This window comes from Peromyscus leucopus, chromosome 16_21 (genome assembly GCF_004664715.2).
Source record: "Peromyscus leucopus breed LL Stock chromosome 16_21, UCI_PerLeu_2.1, whole genome shotgun sequence".
Taxonomy (NCBI): domain Eukaryota; kingdom Metazoa; phylum Chordata; class Mammalia; order Rodentia; family Cricetidae; genus Peromyscus; species Peromyscus leucopus.
In genome coordinates, this window is record NC_051084.1 from 30822392 (window position 1) to 30843969 (window position 21578).

At 38.0% G+C, this 21578-nt stretch overlaps 1 protein-coding gene across 3 annotated transcripts in view; it reads right to left on the bottom strand.

Moving 5' to 3' along the window:
- Ctnna3 (catenin alpha 3) overlaps nucleotides 1-21578 on the bottom strand; it is a 1489259-nt gene that overhangs the window by 474260 nt on the left and 993421 nt on the right. For all 3 annotated transcript variants that reach the window (XM_037199948.1, XM_037199947.1, XM_028881063.2), the window contains exon 11: nucleotides 9302-9458. In XM_037199948.1, coding sequence (XP_037055843.1) covers nucleotides 9302-9458 — 157 coding nt within the window. The remainder of the gene's footprint in view (nucleotides 1-9301; nucleotides 9459-21578) is intronic.

Here is a 21578-nt window from a genome sequence, read left to right on the forward strand (position 1 = left end):
TTATAGAATAATGAAGCTAGACTGATGTATGCATTGTATCACACATTTTTATGGTAACAGCACTAAAATCTTACTCTTTCAGCAATTTTAAATCATGGGAAATATTGTTAATAACATAATGGTTAGTCATAACCATTATATAATAGATCTCTTGATTATTCACATGCAGCTGAAGTTCTGTATCCTTTATTTAACATATCCACACTCTCTCCATCCTCTAGTATCCCAGAAACTGCCACCATACTCTGTTTCTGCAATTCACATTCTTAGGAAAATACAGTTTTTAGTTTCCTTCCTCTTAAAAAAAGATTTCCGGGCGGTGGTGGCACATGCCTTTATTCCCAGCACTTGGGAGGCAGAGGCAGGAAGATCTCTGTGAGTTCGAGGCCAGCCTGGTCTACAAAGTGAGTTCCAGAAAGGTGCAAAACTACACAGAGAAACCCTGTCTCGAAAAACTAAACAACAACAACAAAAAAGATTTCTTTTTTTTTTTTTTTTTTTTTTTTGGTTTTTTGAGACAGGGTTTCTCTGTGTAGCTTTGTGCCTTTCCTGGAACTCACTTGGTAGCCCAGGCTGGCCTCGAACTCACAGAGATCCGCCTGCCTCTGCCTCCCAAGTGCTGGGATTAAAGGGGTGCGCCACCACCGCCCGGCCTCAAAAAAGATTTCTTTATGCATTTTCTACATATGCGTCAGATCCCATGGTAGATGGTTGTGGGTGCTGGGAATTGAACTCAGGTCCTCTGGAAGAGCAGCCAGTGCTCTCATCCTCTGAGCCTCCTCTCCAGCCCCATCAGTTTCATTTCTAAAATTGTGGATTTTTCATAATGTGAACTCTGGAGTCAGTCTTTAAGCAGAGATCTAACTAGTTAGAGTTCTCCAGGCACTGGACTGGCAAGACAGTTATCAGGTAAAGGTGCCTGGGGCCAAGCCTGACAACCTGAGTTCAATCCCAGGGCCACATGATAAAAGGAGAGAACCAACTCTGGAAATTGTGAGTTGCATTTTGGTATCCATATAAGTATAAAAACACAGATCTTAGAAAAAATTTACTTTTAATAAATGCCCCAGAATCTCTCAGAGTCCCTAAATCTATGGCAAAGTTTATCTTGCAATTCCAGATACATGATTTGTGCTTTTCAGATCTTGCCCATGCACTCTCAGGATGAATTCTAACTCCTGGGAAGACTTTTGAAAAAAAAAAAAAGCAGGTAAAGACTCCTGCTGTCACTCACCTTCATTTGTAGCTCAATGCCTAGGAAAAATGTCCTGGATCTTACTGATCTGATAAATTTTTTGTGGCAAGGAGAGATTTGCCTTCCATTCTTTCATCTACTCTCTAAAATGTCTTGCAGGATTCCTTACATACATAATTGTATCATGCAAGTTACACTAATTAAATTATATGTGCTTCTTGATAAAAGTAAATGCCCTTAAAGTTGAGACAACATCCAGACATCAATAAACACAAATGAAAGTAAAAAACTGATTTTTGTTTGGTTTGCTGGAAGTCTTTGCTAATATAACTGGTTGTTGCATGCCATAATACTATATTATGCACAACAACCAGTGATTATTCCTTATTAATAAAGAAAGCATAGTTGATGAGACATCCTCAAGGAAATGTTTTACAAAAAATGTATAGTTCATCATGCATAGATTTTCTAAGTACAAAGCTGGTGAATGTGAAGAATTGAGGAATGATCTGTCATGTTGTTACACAAGTCTAAAATCAAACCCTTAGTGCACTTAAGACTGTTGATGATTGTTCCCACTCCACCTTAACGTGACAGGCAAAACGTTCATCAAATTGATTTTGACAAAGGCAAAAAAGGACTTCCAATTGTGGCTGTCTACAGATGGATGCGTAATACCCTACCTAGGATCTTGTCATATCTGTATTGTTCATTCCAGTGAGAGCATCTTGAGTGAACTTGACTGTTAGTACATGGAATTATGTGTGAACATTTCAGTTCACATGCTGAGATGCTTTTCAGTCATGTAAGTACAAGCAGTAATTCAAGTATAATTACTAATAAAGGAATAATGGATGACTTTTGGGGAGCCTAGTCCATCATTTTTGAATACATGCCTTTTACTCTGACTTATACAATGACTTATATAAATCTGTGCATAAAGTTTCTGAACACACTCTATAAAGATTGAAGAGAGATATATGACGACATGAAAATATTAGCTTGGAGATCAGGAAGGTGAAAAGTAAGCATGACAAGGCAGTTCCTTGATTTTAGTGAGTGTCATAGAAGATCTTTGTTGTACTTCATCTCTGGGCTCTAAGGAGCGTTTCTATTTTTAGTATATAGAGACCTGGTTTATTTTAGCCTGAGATAGGATTCTTTCAGCAAGGTGACCCTCACCTTCTGATTACTGTACTTTTATGTGCCAGTCATGTTCTTCAATTTTTTAGACATAGGAGTAGAAAAAATGTAAGGTATACTATCCATCTTGTACAAGATTATATCCCATGTGTTATATTCGGTAGCTTCACTTTCACTTCTGAGAACCATATTTAGCAGGATATCACCATTTTCAACAGGAATGTCCTAGGCTTCTGGATATAGTATTCAAATATTAATATAGTCTGTAGTGGGTAGCCATTCCAGCTTTGATCTGGAAGTTCCAACCCCCATTGAGGCTTCGGTAACTGACACGTCTACAAGAGAGACCCTGAAGACTCGAGATCCAAATGTGCTGTTTCTCTTGGTTCCCTAACCTGGAAATGAACCTGGGCCACTGTAGTGAGAGCACTGAATCCTAACCACTAGACCACCCGGGATGGTAGCAGAGGTAGAGAAGTGGCGCATCTGGATCTCTGGTCTTCAGGGTCCTCTCTTGGCCCCGCCTTGTAGGCATGACAGTTACGAAGCCTCAATGGGGGTTGTAACTTCCAGATCAAAGCTGGAATGGCTACCTGCTACAATAGTCTACCATGCTGTTATTTAAAAATCTTAGATGACATTTTTTTCTTTCAATAGTTCAAGGATCTCATGGCTATATTCATTACTCTCTTCAACCCAGTATATTACTTTTTGCATTTTCTTTAGGCTTGGTTTGTTAGATAATATTTTTATGCTGTTTACATCCTGGAGAGTTTTCCTTTGTCCTTCAACTGTGATGCATAATTTTGTCAGGTATATTAGTCTAGGCAGGTCATCATGGTGTTTTTGGATGTTAAATGCATTGCTCCAGGCTCTTCTGGCTTTCAGATTTTGCACTTAAAAATCAGATGGGGGAAACAACAGACAATCCCACCTAGTTATGATGCTTATGAAACACAAAACCAGCATTACATTGTTCACTGTAAGGATGCAGTAGTGGTACATATACCTTAGCTGAAACCAACAGCTCTCATTGGGACTTAGGACCTAATGAACAAGAGGGGAATCATGCCTCGTACTAGAAAACTAGCCAACCACACAGCACTACTGAAGTCATATATCTTGGAGGAGGACCTTTTAAAATCACCACTTAAACTAATACAGAAAAATCCCTAAGCTAAATTCTAAATGTTTGCCCTTATACTCTCAGATAAATGTAGTCCTCCCACAGCATTAAGGAAGCTTCTCTTTGCAAAGGATGGAAATCATTTAGAAAATCACAACCAAGAAAAATGCAGAGTTATGGAGCACAGTCCCAAGGATACGTCTACAAAACAACTTTTGCACCCAGGACTAATGAAAACTTTCAGAAGCTGAGGAAGAAAGATTTTTATAGAGAGGAAATCATGGAGTTTTCTTGAGATTGTGTCACCATGTAACATCAAGTGTGTACCCATAAAGTCTCAAGAATATGATTGCCTAAACATGAGCTGAATGTAGACATTAACAATAAACATGCCAAAGTGAATTTAGGATATCCCATGAGGCCTCAATCCTATACAAAGAACTATGGGAAATAAAGGGATGCTGAGAGTGGGAGAAACAGTCTTCCCGGGGGAAGAGGATACCAATTTGTTAGCCGACACCAAATGATCAGACCTGATACGTGCATACAAGTAACATTATACAGTGAGCATGTTATATTTATGTATTTTAGAATACACACATGCACATGCATATACACACACACAAACACATACACACATATCCATATAAAACAATCTATGGAAAAAGAGGCCTTGGATTTGAAAAAGAGCAGGAGTGATATATGGGAGGATTTAGAAGGAGGAAAAGGAAGGAAAAATTGATAAAAATATAATTATGATCTAAAAAGTAAAACATTTTTTAAAAGTTCAAGGCTCTAAATATACAGGTAGATCCCATGCATCTCTCAAATTAATGACTTGTGTCCTTCAAATCAAATAGCTCCTTTCACAGATTCTCTTAATTGGTGTGTTTCTCCAGTTCATTCAAAAATTCATTTCAAAAATTCAATAAACAGCTTACTTTTAAACATTTCCCCCAATAGCCTGACATTGTAACAGTGTTATTGTATAGACTTTTATTTCAGTGATTATAATACTTTTGGAAGAAGATCGATAAATTAAATTGTGAGTTTCCTGAAATAAGAGTTTTGTGGTATTTCTTTCCTCTTTCATTCCATAGAAGACTGCCTTATTATACACAGTAAAAATTCAACTCAATTTTATAAAATTTATCCTCTCTTATTTGCTCATATATGCTTACAGGAGAATTTTATCCAATGTGTTTTGATCAAATTCATTATCCTCCCCCAAACTCTTCACAATCTGCAATCCCTTCCTTACCTACTCAACTTTGTGTCCTCAATTTCTTAAAACCCATCAAGTCTTATTTATTCTGCTCAGATGATCTTGGATATGTAGCCATCAACTGAAGTGTTGATGATAGTTTATCTATCACAGGACATACCCTTAAAGAACACTGACTTTTTCTCTTCCAGCAGCTATCAATTGCCAATAGCTCCTTAGCTAGTGTAAGAAATGTCTGCTCCCCAACCACGTGCTAAGACTTTGGTCTGGTGTGATATTATGCAGGTCTTGTGGACTCTAGCATAGCCTCTGTGAGATCATATGTGTAGATACCCTGCAGTGTCCAAAAGTTACTGCTACCTTATACCAACATGGATCTTAAAGTTTTTCTTCCTATTCTTTGTCACTGTTCTCTGAGTCTTACAGGAGGAGGACTGGGATATAGCTGTCTTGTTTAGGGTTTTATAAATCATGACTTTAAAATATTATATATTTCAGAGATATCTATATTAAAGCATTTAATGCCTTTAATCAACAGAAGTTTCACTTAGCTATCCTACCTCTCAACTACTACATTCAGATTTAGAAGTGTTTTTTTCATTTATTTTATTAAGAATTTTTTTTTCATTTTACACACCAATCAGAGATGTCCCTCTTCTCTCCTCTCCCCCGCTGCTTCCCCTTCAACCAACCCCCATTCCCCCTCACAAGAAGGCAAGGCCTCCCATGGGGAGGCACATCCAGTAGAAGTCTTTTATAGGCAAATAATTCAACATTTTGATTCAGCTAACATAATGTGATTATTTGGAATTAATTTATGAAGAGACATGGAAAATCTATTTATTTTAATTTTCCTTTGTCAAATGATTTAGATTACAACTTTGTAGAAGCCAAAGGTCATGACAATAATGATGTCATAAACACAAAGGCTGTTTTTAGCGCATTTTTGATGACAGTATCGAGTTATCTTTGTATTACTGTGTCAGGGCCACAGGGTCCTGTGATGATTAATGAGAAATGTTACTTTTCATAGTATGAAAAATTTTCAAACCATTAATTCCAGAACTTAACACATCTAACAAAAGGAGAAGATAAAGACACTGAAAAATTAATGTTGACACACAGAATTTTAAAAGAAAATGAATGCTACTATTTACTTAGCAAATGCATAGTTAGAGCTTCCAAGGACAAGTAAGGGATGGAGACTTGACATTAAGTAATAGAACTGTGTATGGATAAAACTGGACATATTTAAGAGCTATGTAGACAGGAGGTCAAAGAGATCTTCAAGTTTTTTCCAGTACTATTCCTAAGTCAATATGTTGCTATTTTTGCAGAACACATTTGGCAATAAAGAAACATCCATGTTTAGTTAATAAGTGGAGTCTGTTTCCGAAGCCTGTAGACTCCACTCAGTTGGCTTACCCAGAAGCTTGTAGATTCCCTTCAATTCACTCCCCAATTCCTCTTGCACACTCTTCTTCCCAATAGTTACATTGTCTCAGCTCTCTTGCAATTCATCCTTCTATAACTCTTCTATTGAAAGTTGTTTTTCCTACATGGATAACTCATATTCTTATATTAAAATTTTTAGATTTTAGGATAGTGTAGTAATAAAAAAAAGTTTCTCAAATTTCATCTTCTCTCCTCAGTTTATAAAAAACCGTAGACCCTGAAGTGCTGGAAACTCCACAAAAGTTCCCTTCAAATTCAGGAGCCTGGTTTTTACTGGATGATCATTCACAACTCAAGTCCTTTATGGGCTATTTGTTAATTGGTCTACTTGATAAGTAGATGAATTAGAGTCTGGATGCAAACACATACCTTAAATGATCATCAGGGAAGGCTCTAACTGTTGAACACACCAGAGAATTCTAAAAAGTCTATCCTGAAAACACCCTGTCTGAGGGTGACTACCAACATTTCACCTTTGTGAACCACAATGGGCCATCTGAAAGCACAGACTCATCTATCACTTAGCCTGAGACCTTCCACCTCTGACTTCCAGCTTTTGCTAAGAGGATGTGTATAACCAGCTCTATTCTTTCCCCCCAATTTGACTAGGAATAGCATCTATGGAAACACGAATTGAAAATGTTTGATGTGACAAGAAGAATCCCTGGAGTCCAGGTGAAACCAAAGCATACAAACTTAGGAAGACCAAGGCATGGAACATCTGTGGAAACTGTAGAATGTTTTAAGCAAAATTGTTTGGTCATTTGTTCAACAACCACTTACTCTCTTCCTCTTCCTCTTTGTCTTCTTTTTGATAATGAAATTCTCATTTTGTTTGTTCACGTGGTAAGTGACCAGCCATAAAGGTTGACGTATGTGGAGGACTAAGCTGAGGAACTTTCTAGACTCTGTTTATAGCTGCTGGTAAGAATTCCTTCTATGCATGTCTTATTTTCTCATCTCAGTGACAGCACACTGGTGGCTCAAACCTGTCCACGTGAGAGTATTTCCGCTATAAAAATCAACAAGTGTTACAGATTCATGCTATCATCATGTGCTGGGCCCCAGTTCCTCATCAATTATCTCACCATTCTAAAGTAATCATAGAAGTTTCATTCTTTTTCTGCTGATTGGTTTAGGAGAGGGCAAGGGATGAAGTGTGATGGCATTGTGTTCCCCAAAATATTGTACACCCTAATAAATTTGTCTGGGTTCAGAGACAGAACAGCTACTAGATACAAAGGCTAGAAAATGGTGGCACTCACACCTTTAATCCTAGCACTCCAGAGGTAGAAATCCTTCTGGATCTCTGTGAGTTCAAGGCCACATTGGAAACGGCCAGGCATGGTGACACATACCTTTAATCCCACAAAGCGAGCCTTTAATCCCAGGGAGTGGTGGTAGAAAGCAGAAAGGTATATAAGGCGTGAGGACCAGAAACTAGAAGCATTTGGCTGGTAAAACTTTCAGGCTTCTAGCAGTACAGTTCAGCTGAGACCCATTCTAGATGAGGACACAGAGGCTTCCAGTTTGAGGAAACAAGATTAGCTGAGAAGTTGGCCAGGTGAGGTTAGCTGTGGCTTGTTCTGTCTCTCTCAGCTTCACCCCAATACTTGGCTCTGGGTTTTTTTTATTAATAATACAATGTAGATTCCTGATACATTGAAGTTCTGTTCTGTAATTAGTAGGATATATATGTGCATATGAGTATGTGTGTGTGTGTGTGTGTGTGTGTGTGACACAAGAATTTGAAAATACAATTATAACAATAAAATTGTTCTTTTAGGAGTTAGTTGCATCAGCCAGATTAGGAGCTATTAATCTTTTCTTAAATACATTTTCTATATTTTCAAGCTTTTAATTCAATAAAAATAAAGTTATTTAAAGTGATTATAATATAGTCATAATTAATCCAGCATTAAAATGCATCATATTTCTGGTATAATTGCTTAGGATGATGCAGTAGGATATGCAAAAGCCACAAATTCCCCAAAATAGTATAAATTCTGTCAGAAGACCTTAATAAACTGATATTATATATTCATGAGGATGTGTGCTTTATCACAAAGGAATGGTGCCATGTTCTAAGATTGTCCTCTTATGAAAACTAAATAAGAAAATATGTCACTTACTTTAAATAGGCTACTTTTAAGGTAAGGAAAATGACAAAAAATAATGTAGCTATTTGCTCTGACAATAAAATAATCAAAATCTAAGTCACACTTCCAAGGAAGAGGCCTTGTGAGCCTGTGTCCACTCTAGTGGGATCCCATTCTAGTCTAGTCTGCATGAGAGATTCCTCTGGACTTCATATGGAATGTGAAATCCACCATCTGCTGCTGACATAGATGTTTACATTGTTTCTTAGATTCCTTAGATTAGAAATATCAAATACCCATATTGGGAGCTGAATTACCATATTATATTTGTCTCTGTCTCTGTCTCTCCCTGTCTTTCTCTCTGTCTCTCTGTCTCTCTGTCTCTCTGTCTCTCTCTCTCTCTCTCTCTCTCTCTCTCTCGTGTGTGTGTGTGTGTGTGTGTGTGTGTGTGTGTGTATGTGTGTGTGTGTGTGTGTATGTGTGTGTGTGTGTGTGTTTATTTTCTTGAGTGAAGTGAAATCAAGTATAAGAAAATCAAGAGTTTTAAGTGTAATTTTTAGGTAATTAAGAATTTTAAATATTGAGACATGTGAAGTTGTTAAAGACAAGAAATGCCTAAGACTTCCCATTATGCTTTGATAATGTACAGGAGTAACTTTTAAAGACACAGAGACAGTTGACAACTGAAAAGACGCCAGGAATGAAATTCATAATATCAGACAGACCACCAATGACTCTTATACCACTAGTGTATAGCCGCACCCCACCTTCAGATACTCAAGAAGAAAGGATCCTTTAGATTGTACAAACTGATTATAGTCATAGTTAACATGACGAGACAGAACAGTGGGTGAAGGCACCCTCTACCATGCCTGAGGATTTGAATTTGATTCTTAGAACTCATATGGTGCAAGGAGAGAAGAAGAAAGTTATCTTCTGATCTCTACATATGTACCATGGCATGTGCAGGTACCCATGAACACACCAACACAGGTAATTATAAAAAGAATATTGACAATACTATGTGTATGAATTAAAAGACCAAAAAAGTAACTTACCAGATACAGCTAGGAAGTCATCGATGCTGGTGATATCATCCACTGCTTCAGTGAGAACATGGATGTAATGCTCCCATGTGCGCTTATACATATCCATGGTGTTTTTGACCACTTGACTCTTGGGTCTTGATGCCAAAGCAAGTGCAGCATTTATGATCTGTAAAGATATAAATATTGTTTACATAGTCACTTCCTTTTGAAAACAAGAATCAATGTGCCGAAAACAGGTGGTCTGTTTTTTTTTTTCTTTTTCTTTGTATGATTAAACTTGAACATCCTTAACAACCAGGTAAATAGTACTATGCAGAATCTCCTTTGTTTTGGCAATATTAGTTTTGGCAATAATTTATTTTTAAATCTATTTATTGCATGCCATTGACAAAGAATATAGAAATATAATGGGTGTCTGCATTTAAGAAACTTAGATATTATTCAATCTGAAAGATCGCATATAATTATCACATGATTTAATATATTAATGCCATTAGAAAAAACATAGAAGTATTAGTGCTTTAAGAAATAGAAAGATTTGGCTCACACCTTTAATCCCAGCACTCGGGAGGCAGAGCCAGGTGGATCTCTGTGAGTTTGAGGCCAGTCTGGTCTCCAAAGTGAGTTCCAGGAAAAGTGCAAAGCTACACAGAGAAATCCTGTCTCAAAAACCAAAAAAAAAAAAAAAAAAAAAAAAGAAATAGAGAGATTATCTTTAATATAAGTGATAAGGAAACCCTTGGGGAAGTGTGACATTTATTTATTTATTTATTTATTTATTTATTTATTTTTATTTTTAAGATTTACTTTTATTTATGTGTATGTATGTGCATGCCACTGTGTGCTAGCACCCACAGTGACCAGACCATATAAAATGTGCCCTGAAACTAGAGGCATAGGCTGTTGTAAGTGACTCCTTAACCTCTCAGCCATCTCTCCAGCCCTGTAGCATGACATTTTTAACTGGGCACTTGGATTCACACAGCCCCTGCATGCAAAATCATTAAAATAAGAGGTCTGACTTATTTGAGAGTAATGACTTCACTGTGCACATTCATTTACATATCCTTTCCTTTTCTATCTCACATGCATATCTTGACAAATCAAGTACTACTGTAGGTTTTAGAAGAAGACCTAGAAGACAACATAAGCAAATGTTATAACTTCTGTGAAGATGATATTCCATCCAGGGAAAGCAAGTCAAATAAATAAAACAGAGTCTATAAGGATAGAGCTGGAGAGATGGCTCAGAGGTTAAGAGCACTGGTAGCTCTTCCAGAGGTCCTGAGTTCAATTCCCAGCAACCACATGGTGGCCCACAACCATATTTTCTGAGATCTGGTGCTCTCTTCTGGACTGTAGGCATACCTGCAGGAAGAATACTGTATACACAATAAATCTTTTAAAGAAAGTCTGTGAGGCATTTCTGAAAACTAAGAAGGGAAGACAAGCAAGGAGTAGGGTGATAGTCACTGAGGTGAGTTAAAATGTGAGGAGGACTGAAGCAGACATTTAAATTATATAATCAGTAGGGGGGATATGAAAGACAGAGAAGTTAAAAGATTTAAAAAAAGGATAAATCAAAATTCTGTGAGTACAGCAAGCCAGTTTACCCAGAGCCTAGGTAGGTAAAGTGTGGGGCAGGAGTCCCTGGCTTGTACTGCAAGACTACTTCTATCTGGAACATATCAGAGAGATGTTTGAACATCTAATTAAAGGAAGATAAGGGTATGTCAGAGATTCCTGTCAGAAATACCATGCTAATCATTAGTAAGCTACTGGAAAACAACATGTAAAGAATTGAAATAAATCCACACATATAATATATGATAATATGTCATAATGAAACATATTTCATGGCAATATACTGGGAATAAGTGAGTATGTTCAACAAATTGATGGTAGTCTCTATGTAATGGAAGGTAAGTTTTTTTTTCCCCTTTCGATATTTTAGGGAGTTTTCCAGAGTTTCTATGGTGAATAAACACTATTGTCAGAATAAATCACATTATCCTTGAAAAAAGATGATTAATATAGTTTTTACATGAGAATTGGGAAGAATTGTGATGAGACCTTGAGTAGAAAGCATATCAGATATTAAATATAAGTCATGGTTTCATAGGTCAGAGTTGAAGAACAGACTCAGCTGTCGCCTAGTCTATTACAGAGTTTGACATTAAAGTCACTCTGTTTCCATAAAAATACAAAATGTGATTCAAAGACTTGCAACTAGAATTCATTTTTAAGCATTATTTTCTCTTAACTTGTTCATATATTGAAGCAAATTGTGGCCCATGTAGCCACAGTCTTAATAGTTTCCATACAAGATGCATCATAATGGAAAAGTTGCCATCCCTATAATGTCTGTCTTCACATGGGCACAATCCCATCAGGAAATCACCTCCAATCCAGGCCAAGGCAGCCCCACAGAGAATGGTTCTGACTTTGGCCCAAATGGTTCTGTTTGGCATCAAAACATTCCTAAGCCACACTCCTCTACCCTCAATGATGAGGCCTCAAAACTTGCCTATCCAAGGAATTCTCAGGTGGTTCTGATGCTACTAGTCAGAAGTTCACAAAATAAGATTCTCCTCTGACCCCATGTGTCTTGGTGTTGAGGCAACATGGAAATAGAATTACACAAACCAGTCTCATCAGCAACAATTTGAGAATCTCCCTCCCTGGTTCCAGGAAACCCAGTCTTCAGGTTTACAGATAGCACAGTGACATTCTTTTTTGTCATCCTCACCCATCTGCCTTCTAGAGACAACACTATCATGTTTGTATGTTTGTTTGTTTTTTTCTTTCCTGCTGCTTTTAGAACATGTGGACGATCTCTCCCTTCAAGAGCCAGCCCTTGGCAGTTCTCAGACTCCATTTAGATATCTTTATAGTCACAATGCTGGAACCTTAGTCAGATCACTCTACAGGTGAGGAGACTGGGGGGAGGAAAGGCCTCACACAAGTTATTCAGCCAAGAAATGGTAGTCAGGATGCAAGCTCAACACCTCCCCTCTCCCTTCATGACAGAGCTTACCCAGCCAGATATCCCCACCAGCAACTTGTCAATCAGTCAAATCCTACTTCTACCTCTCACTCAGGCCATTTTTCCATCTCATTTCTTTTTATAGGAAGTAAACTTGAAGACATAACTTAGACTTTTCATTTCAGCTCAGAAAAAAAAATGAGTCACATTCTTTCTCGAGTGAGAACCATGTTGATATCAAGTATTACTTCAACCATTTTTTTTTTAATTCAACAGAAGCCTCTGGTGCTGTTGCATCACTTGGATGTTTTGCCAATGAGATTGCTGGAGGAGGTGACATTAGGCTTTGCACTCGTCAGCACTGATCACTCTTGATACTTGTTATGGAAAATAACTTCTGAAGCTGGCCTGTAGTGCTCAGGAGATGACAGGACAGAACGTTCAATAGCATGCAATGCTTCAAAATAAGAATGACTACCAAAGACCAAGGGCAAGTGGGATAATGTAGGAGGTATCCCAAAGGTGCCTCTGCATGGAAAGGGTACTCTGCTTCATGAAGAAAGGTATCCCAAAACAATGAAATATGAAAAATAGGTATCAATTAGTAGGATAAGTGGCGATTTTTCTATTTTCAAAAACAGTAACAGCAAGATAGATCCTAAACCTGTCTCTTGGAGAATGTTCAGGAGATGCAACAGGGGAATAGAATTGGAAGTAGAAACAAAAACTGTAGCGCATAAAGAAAGATGAGACCTTTAGAAAGTACAACATATAAACTGTGGAGGTAAGATCAAGGGGAAGTAGAGAAGGGGACTTGGTTGAAGAAATCTCTTTTAGGGAAGGAGGTTAAAAAATAACCAAGGGGTTAAAGGGCCCTGTGATAAAGATCCTCTCAAGAGATTCAGTGGTAAATGAGAGGCAGGAATAATGAGGAATAATGGGACAAAGGAGCCATCAAATAGCTATGTTGGTAGAAGACTTACCCAATGTGATGTTTAGTGGACAACCTGACACACCTTAGAATCACCCAGGAAGAGAGGCTCCATGAGGGATTGTCTACATTGTGTTGGTCTATGGACTTTCTGTAGGAGAGTGCCATAATTAAGTTAATTGATGTAGGAGGACCACACCAATCCTTGGGCAGGGATTCTGGACTGTATCTAGCTGAGCATAAAGCCGATCTGTACACATCTACTTTTTTTCTCTGCTCTTGGCTGTGGGTATGATATGACAATTTGTTTCAAGCCAATGTGACTACTCTGCTATGATGAACTGTCATCTGGAACTGTGAGCAGAATGAACTCCTTTAGCTGATAAGTTGCTTTTTGTCAGAGCATTTTTATCACGGCATCATAGATGACACCGGAACACTTAGCATACACAAAGACCAGGTTTTTATTTCCAGCATACATACACCAGGCGTGCTGACACATGAGGTAGAGGCAGAGGGATCAAAATCCCTACATTACCCAGGCATGGTGACACACGTGGTGGAGGCAAAGAGATCAAAATCCCATGGTCTTCCTCTGCTACATAACGAGTCAGAGGACAGCTTGTCAAAACAAACAAATAAAAAACGCTTTTAGGTTTGGGCACACCAACGACTGCACAAAAGCAGCGCCCTTTCTATTCAGTAAGCTAACGCCTACACCCTGCTAAAATGGGTTTCCGTCAATAGAATATTACAGGTAGAAAGCGGAAGATTCGCTTGCTTAAAAACATTATGTTGGGATTCTTTTCTTCTAGTTCTTTGCTTGTGAAAGGGGAGCACATTAAATTTTAAGAAAATGTGCTGTAACTTTGGATATAACTCTGGTGAGGTGGCCCCTTGACTTCAGTTTTAGAGTTTTATTAACCTATTAACTTGCATTGTACCTTTGTGTGCCCCTGAAAAGGCTCTAGTCCCTGGTGTTTCCTTGTTCCTGCAATTGGACAACTGTGTGCACACATGGCTGTGCTGAAGTTATGGCTTCTGAGCTAGGCATACATTTAAAGTCCTGGTGCAGAAGCTGCAGTGAAGATGTGGAGCCATGAATATATGACAGGTGATATTTTGCAAGAACATTTTCAGTTCAACGACTGATCCATTTTATCTGATTCAACACTGTAGTCTATGAGAAAGCTTTATCCTGCTTGACTCTGCTGATATTCAGCTTAAATCTAAAAGCAGACACAATTTGGAAGATGTACTAACCCACTTGAAGATGGAAAAAATATTTCTCCTGAGTCACATTTCTGGCATTTTAGCTATACACACTGGACAGAAAAGATAACCATCCTCCAGTCTTCACATCTAGCTAAAAGATTTTAAATGAATTTTCTTGCTTTCTGAAATGTTTTCTTTCTTTATGTTATGGTTGGGATGTGTATATATTAGAATCACCCTAGACCTGGCAATTACCTGGTCAGTCAGTTAGCATTTAAGGATGTCTTAAAAAACTCAGGCACTTATTATATTTTTGCTAGACTGTTTTTATATCATGATAAAAGTTCTCTACTTCCAGCTGCTATATTCTCCAAAACATTTTCTTTACTCTAAACATATTTCTTTCTTAAATGAAGAGAGGATCAAGCCTTGCACTTGCTGGTAACTTCTGGTAGAACCATAGCTGACTAAGCTCACAATCTCAATTCCATTTCACTGTAGGCTTCCATGGGTTAGCCTCATCTATGGGTCCCTCTGTCTAATAAGCTGCTTCATTACAGTATATAGCCCACTATACTTTCCAGCTAATTCTCATGAACATAGAACACAAATGGTAGCTCTGTGATTTGGCTCTGATTACCTCCTAGGTCTCATTCCTTGCCCTTCCCCAGTTCACCAAATGAAACAACCTTCACTTATAAAAATTCAAGGAAAGGTCACTACACGCCATGAGGTCTTGTCCATCCCTTCTGCCCATCCAAATAAATATTCTTCTCCTTTGTGCTTTAAAACTATCCCTTTCCTATAAAGCAAACAGCAGTTATCCCATTGCATAGCTGCTCTTGTTGTTGTTTTCACCAGCTCCTAATTATCCACTCCTCTCCTTCCTTTGTGACCTCCTAGCCCAATTAGCCTCCTTTTCATTCTCACATCACATGTGACTTCCTAAAATATATTTTTGAGATTATAATGTAACTACATTTCCCATGTCTTTCCTCCCTTGAAACCTTCCCGAATACCCTTCCCTATTCTCTTTCAAATTTATAGACTCCTTTTTTAAATTAATTTGTATTACGTGTGTGTGTGTGTGTGTGTGTGTGTGTGTGTGTGTGTTGTGTGTGTGTGTGTGTGTATTCCTAAATATAATCTGCTCAGTCATGTATGATTATTTCAGGACTGACTATTTGTCACTGGAAAATGAAATGATGTGTTCTTCTCCTGCTCCCAGCTTCCCTCAGTTGCCTATAGTTATGTAAAGTTAAGGCTTCAAGGGTTTTTTTCCTCTATCCATTTTGGCATGTATATTGGTATTGTCGTGGTTTAGCTCATGTCTGGGCCATAATGCTGGAGAGACTTTATGCTTGTAGCTTCTGATGTTTCTAGGAGACAAATCTGAGAGCAAGTTCCCTGATCCTCTGGCTCTTACAATCTTTCTAAGCCCTCTCCAGCACAAGTATTCTTACACTCTGTAACTGTTCTTACACTCTGCTCCTGAAGCTCCCTTAAGGTGCTAAAAATACATGCATACAGAAGTCATCCTGCAAAATCAGAACTACATGGTCTGATGGAACTGAGGCCACAAAGGAAGTACAACAGGCCAATGTCATTATGAAGAAAAAAAGGGTGCATACTGGGCTCCTGAGCCCTAGATACAAAAGGAAGATCAAGAAAATATGCACAGATTCAAACATTCCAAGAGAGGAAATCACACTCAAAAAAGAAAAAAGAAAAAAAGAAACTGGGAGTTGGCTGGTTTTGACAACATCCAATTTGGGCATAAAGTTCCACAGAAAATCCACATCATGATGATGATGATGATGATGATAATGATGTTGTTATTGTTGATGGTGATGGTAATGATAATGATGATTATAATAATGTCATATGTTAACAGTCAAAGCCTATTCCTGTTCCAGGTACTATTCCAAGCACTTGATATCAATTAGACCATCTAATATTTACACCACAAGATAAGAGATGCAGTTCTCACCACTTCCAATGACCCTGTGACTAAGGAAAAGCCATCTCTCTGCCCTAGATAGAGTTCATTCTCTGAATCTGTGCTTTAGATTACATTTCATACAAATATATAAATTTATGGTAGCATTAAATTTAGTTGCTAATCTTTGCAACTAAATATACTGAAGGAAACATTACAGTACTTGCTTTGAATAAAAATTGGTACTTAGGCCGGGTGGTGGCGGTGGCGGCAGTGGCGGCGGCGGCGGCGGCGGCGGCGGCGGCGGCGGCGGCGGCGCACGCCTTTAATCCCAGCACTTGGGAGGCAGAGCCAAGCAGATCTCTGTGAGTTCAAGGCCAGCCTGGGCTATCAAGTGAGTTCCAGGAAAGACGCAAAGCTACACAGAGAAACCCTGTCTCGAAAAAAAAAAAAAAATTGGTACATATAATCATGTATGTGTATATGATTAAAATAACATAAATTTGTGTTTTTAGCTATCTATAAGCAAAAAATTTCATGACATTAGGCAAACTAACTATTTTGTGCAAATTTTGTCAAGGGAGGGAGGGAAAGAAAGAAGTTGTATGTCCAATAGGTAATCTATATAAATATTATATCCTTTCCTGGATTTTGTTGTTTTGTTATAAACTCTATAGTTTGAGTGCAAAAAAAATAGTTAAATAACTAATTTTTGCACTCAAACTATAGAGCTTTTCTTAAAGAAGACCCTGAAAGTATTCTAGAACCAAGGCTCTGCACACAGTCTGGTCTGCTGTTATTGCTGTAATTTTCATAAAAAGCTCCATGCTCTCTGAAATGATAAACAAGCACAGATTCCACTGCAATGATTTATCAAACCCTGTCTTGATTAGAAGATGATAATTTCGCATTCCTGAAAAGAACATCAGATAAGGAGACATATTTGATGGTGTACAATATCTAGTCTTTGGCAAAGATGATACCTTCCCCCCACCCACAAATCTCTCTTTTGCTTAACATGTTTTCCACAGAAACAAAAATGAATACTATTCTTTTTTTCATTTTTATTAAGATTTTTTTTATTTTACACACCAATCAGAGATCCCCATCTTCCCTCCTCCAGCCCCCCCAAGCCTTCCACCCAACCAATGCCCCAGTCCCCCCACAAGAAGGCAAGGCCTCCCAAGGGGAGGCACATTCAGTAGAAGTAAGTCCAAGTCTTTCCTCCTGCCTCAAGGATCCACGAAGTGTCCCATCATAAGCAGTGGGCTCCAAAAAGCCCCCTCATGCACCAGAGATGGATTCTGACTCTACTGCCAGGGGGCCCCCCAAGCAAATCAAGCTACACAACTGTCTCACCAGGCAGAGGGCCTAGTCTAGTCCCATGGATGTTATACTTTAAGAATACTGATGCAGCCAGGGCAGCAGTGGCACACACCTTTAATCCCAGCACTCGGGAGGCAGAGCCAGGCCTGTGAGTTCGAGGCCAGCCTGGTCTACAGAGTGAGATCCAGGACAGGCTCCAAAGCTACACAGAGAAACCCTGTCTTAAAAACAAAAGCAAACAAAAAGAATACTCCTGCAGATTGACTGGTGAGAAAACTGACTCCCACATGTTCTCCTTTGACCTCCTCATGTACACTATAACAAGCTAACACACACACACACACACACACACACACACACACACACACACACACACACACACAATGTTGAAAAGGTTCAAATGAAAAAAAAAAAAAAAGAATATGGTTGTAAATGGAAAACTAGTGGGCTGCTGACCAGAAGAGCATATTAAAGGCCTGCCCTGATCCTGAAATATTTTCAAAATTCTTAATCTTCATGGACATGTTTCATCTAGTAAAGATGGTCATTATTGGTATCTCCTGTTAACTATTAAGGCAGTGGAGACATAAGCAGAGATCTGTGCAATGTTGTCCAAGGGGTTTAACTTGGTTTTATTTCACCTCAGAATAACTTTACACACAAAATCACAATAGCTGTTTCAGGACTTGCTTTCAGAGAGGGTAGAGCTATGCTGACTTGGGTTGAGAGAAGGGTGGGCTTAGATGCATGGATCTCCTTAAGGGTCCTTCCTTCTGACATTAATACTATATTGAATATTATCATTTGACATATACATGCCTCTTGAAAACTATCTATAAGACAATGACTTTAAAATTTGAAATAAATCTATATAATTTAATTTTTACCCAGAGACAGTTCAATACTGGCTTTGATACAAAGAACCTTAAAGTTTAGTTATTATAAGGGAGCACTTTGTGGATTAAAATGATGAGTTATGTACTGAGAGGTCTATTTGCTGCAGTGTCATGGCATGTAGAGGAAATTAAAAATAACTAGATATATGACACTCCAAAGGCATCAGAGCTTTCGTATGAACAGAACTGGTTTATCTTGTGCTTAAATTGGCCCTGATATAGTGAGTGAAGAATTATAGCAGCCATAGAAACATCTTCAGATCAGGTTCCAATCCTCTGCTTTTGTATATTGGTCACTTAGATGTATTTCACCATTGAGGTTGTTTTTTTCCACAACCTTTTTCAGCTTGGAAAAGACTCCTTCTTTGTCTTTTGCATTGTACTTTGCTTTTGGAAATGACCCTAACATTCAGAATTAGGGCATGCAATATTTGTCACCATGATTATCTATCATCATCACTCTATGTCAAACGATGAAAGCATCTGTGAGGCACAGGAGATGACAGCGGTGAGCAGTGCTAACTTGTCATGGAATTGAGTTCTCCAGACCATTAATGACAAAGCATTCTACTTTGGCCTCTCAACCTTGTAATCTCCTTTCTCATGAGCAGGTAATCCTGCTTATAGGATTATTCACACTAAATCGTCTCACCAGGCTTACCTTGCCTTTGAGTACACATAAGAAACTAAAATATAATACTCTATGGTTAAACTATTTTCAGGACAAATGGCAAAGACTATTTCTGGAGAAATGTGGCCTTCTTTAAAATTATATATCAGGATGAATTTTTATATTTCACAATCAATGTCAGCAAAAAAGGAAAACAATGACCTAGTGCAGGTTGAATCACAGAAAACGTAATGGGAAAATTAATGCTCTTTAAAATATGTAAATAGTTATCATTCCACACATCAAAATCAAGCTATCTCCCTGGCATTAAGGGAAACTCTAAAATTAGGCAAATTATTAAATCAAGTAAATGAATGAAGAAAAAATATTAAATGAATTATTGGGCATTAAACAATATTATTAATTAGCAGGATAAGATAAATCAAAATGGAATTTTGAGTCATATTCTTCATTTTAATTCACCTCCATTAATTATTAGTCCTGTGTGGCTTTAAGTAAGTTGTTATCCTCTGCACTTTAATGACCTATCTAAGGTTTTGGGTTTTTTTTCAGGTTTTAATTATTTTATTTTCTATCCTCTTTTTTTTTTCATACCAACCGCAGTTGCCCCTCCCTCCTCTCCTTCCATTCCCTCCCTGTACCTCCCCCCCATCCACTCCTCTTCTCTCTCCATTCAGATGAGTAACATCTTCCTTGGAATTAACAAAGCATGGCATAATAAAAACCAAGCTCTTCCCCACTTCATCAAGGCTGAACAAGGCATCCCACCATAGGGAATAAGTTCCAAAGAGCAAAGGATAACCAGACTACAAGCTTCAGCACCAGAGAAGCTAGGTAACAAGGAGGACCCTAAGAGGGATGCATGGATCTCCCTAGGAAGAGGAAATAGATAAGATGTCTTGGGTAAACTGGAGCTTGCAGGGGGGAGTAGAGGTGAGGGGGTGGGGGGATAGGAACATGAGAGATCAGAATGGTCCAGTTGGGGTGGGACAAAAGTGGGAGTAATAAAAGAGATTTCTATGCCTTTTTAACAACAAAAACACAATGAAATATAACATAATTAGATAAAACAAAAGCCATTACATCAAAGTTGGACAACACAAACCAATAAAAGGAAAAGAGCCCCAAGAGAAGGCATATGAATCAGAGACCCACTCATTCATACTTTCAGGAGTCTTCTGAAAACATTAAAGTAAAAGCTGTAGTATATACACAGAGGTCTTAGTGCAGATCCATGCAGGCTCTGTGCCTGCTGCTTCATCCTCTGTGAGTTCATATGAGCTTTTCTCATCTCAGTGACTATAGGCCTGGCGTCCTTCATCCCCTCCTGCTTCCATATTTTTTCTACCTCCTCTTTGCTGGGGTTCCCTGAGCTCTGAAGGAAGGGATTTGATGGCGATACCTCATTTGGAGTCATGTGTTCCAAGGTCTCTTTGTGTGTAATGTAATGACCTAATTTGTAAAGACCATTAAAATACTTGTTACATGGGTGGATATGGAGTTGGCTCAGCAATTACTAGCACTTGCTGCCCTTAGAGGACCCAGGATTGGCTCTCAGAAGACACAGCTCCTAACTGTCAATAAGTCTAGCTCAAGGGTCAATGTTCTGTCTTCTATACTCCACAGGCTCCAGGCATGCATATGATGAACATATGTGCATGCAGGCAAACACTCACATACATAAAACAAAAATAAATCACTTTTAAAATGTTATTTTTTAGTTTGTTGGCAGAATTAAATTTAGTTAATTATGTAAAATGACTCATAATCTAACTACTTTCTGAGTATCTATGGCACAGATTGTGAAAAAAAAACACAAAAATGTCTTGGGAATTTAAAAGAATGCTATTTACAGAAATATACAAATACAGAAAACTGATAAAAATTTAGGCTCGACAATCACTTTGATATTCTAGCTAGAAAAATGTTCTTTAGGTAAATACATGTAAGTTTAAAGAAAACTTATGTAAAGTAAAACTAACAAGTCTGAAAAAGTTCTTCAGGCAAAGAAAACCTGGAAATAGTAATCCACATTCTAGTGTAAGATAATGGAAATGATACATTGTTTTAATAATGAAAACTATAGAGACAATGGACTTTTTTTTAATACATTATAATCCATTACTCAGTGAGTTAGTAAGTAGGGGATTTGAAATAAAATAAATTTTTAGGATCCTCCAAATCATTTGGGTTCAAGTAGGGGACTTAAAAAATGAATTTGTTATCTTTGCCAAATCACTTTTGTTTTAAAATAAATTTTATTTCAGAAACAACTATGAAGTTTTCTTTTTAACGTACTATCCAGTCTCATATAGGTACAAAGGGAAAATCCAAGGTATTTTGGCACCAATTGCCAAAATGT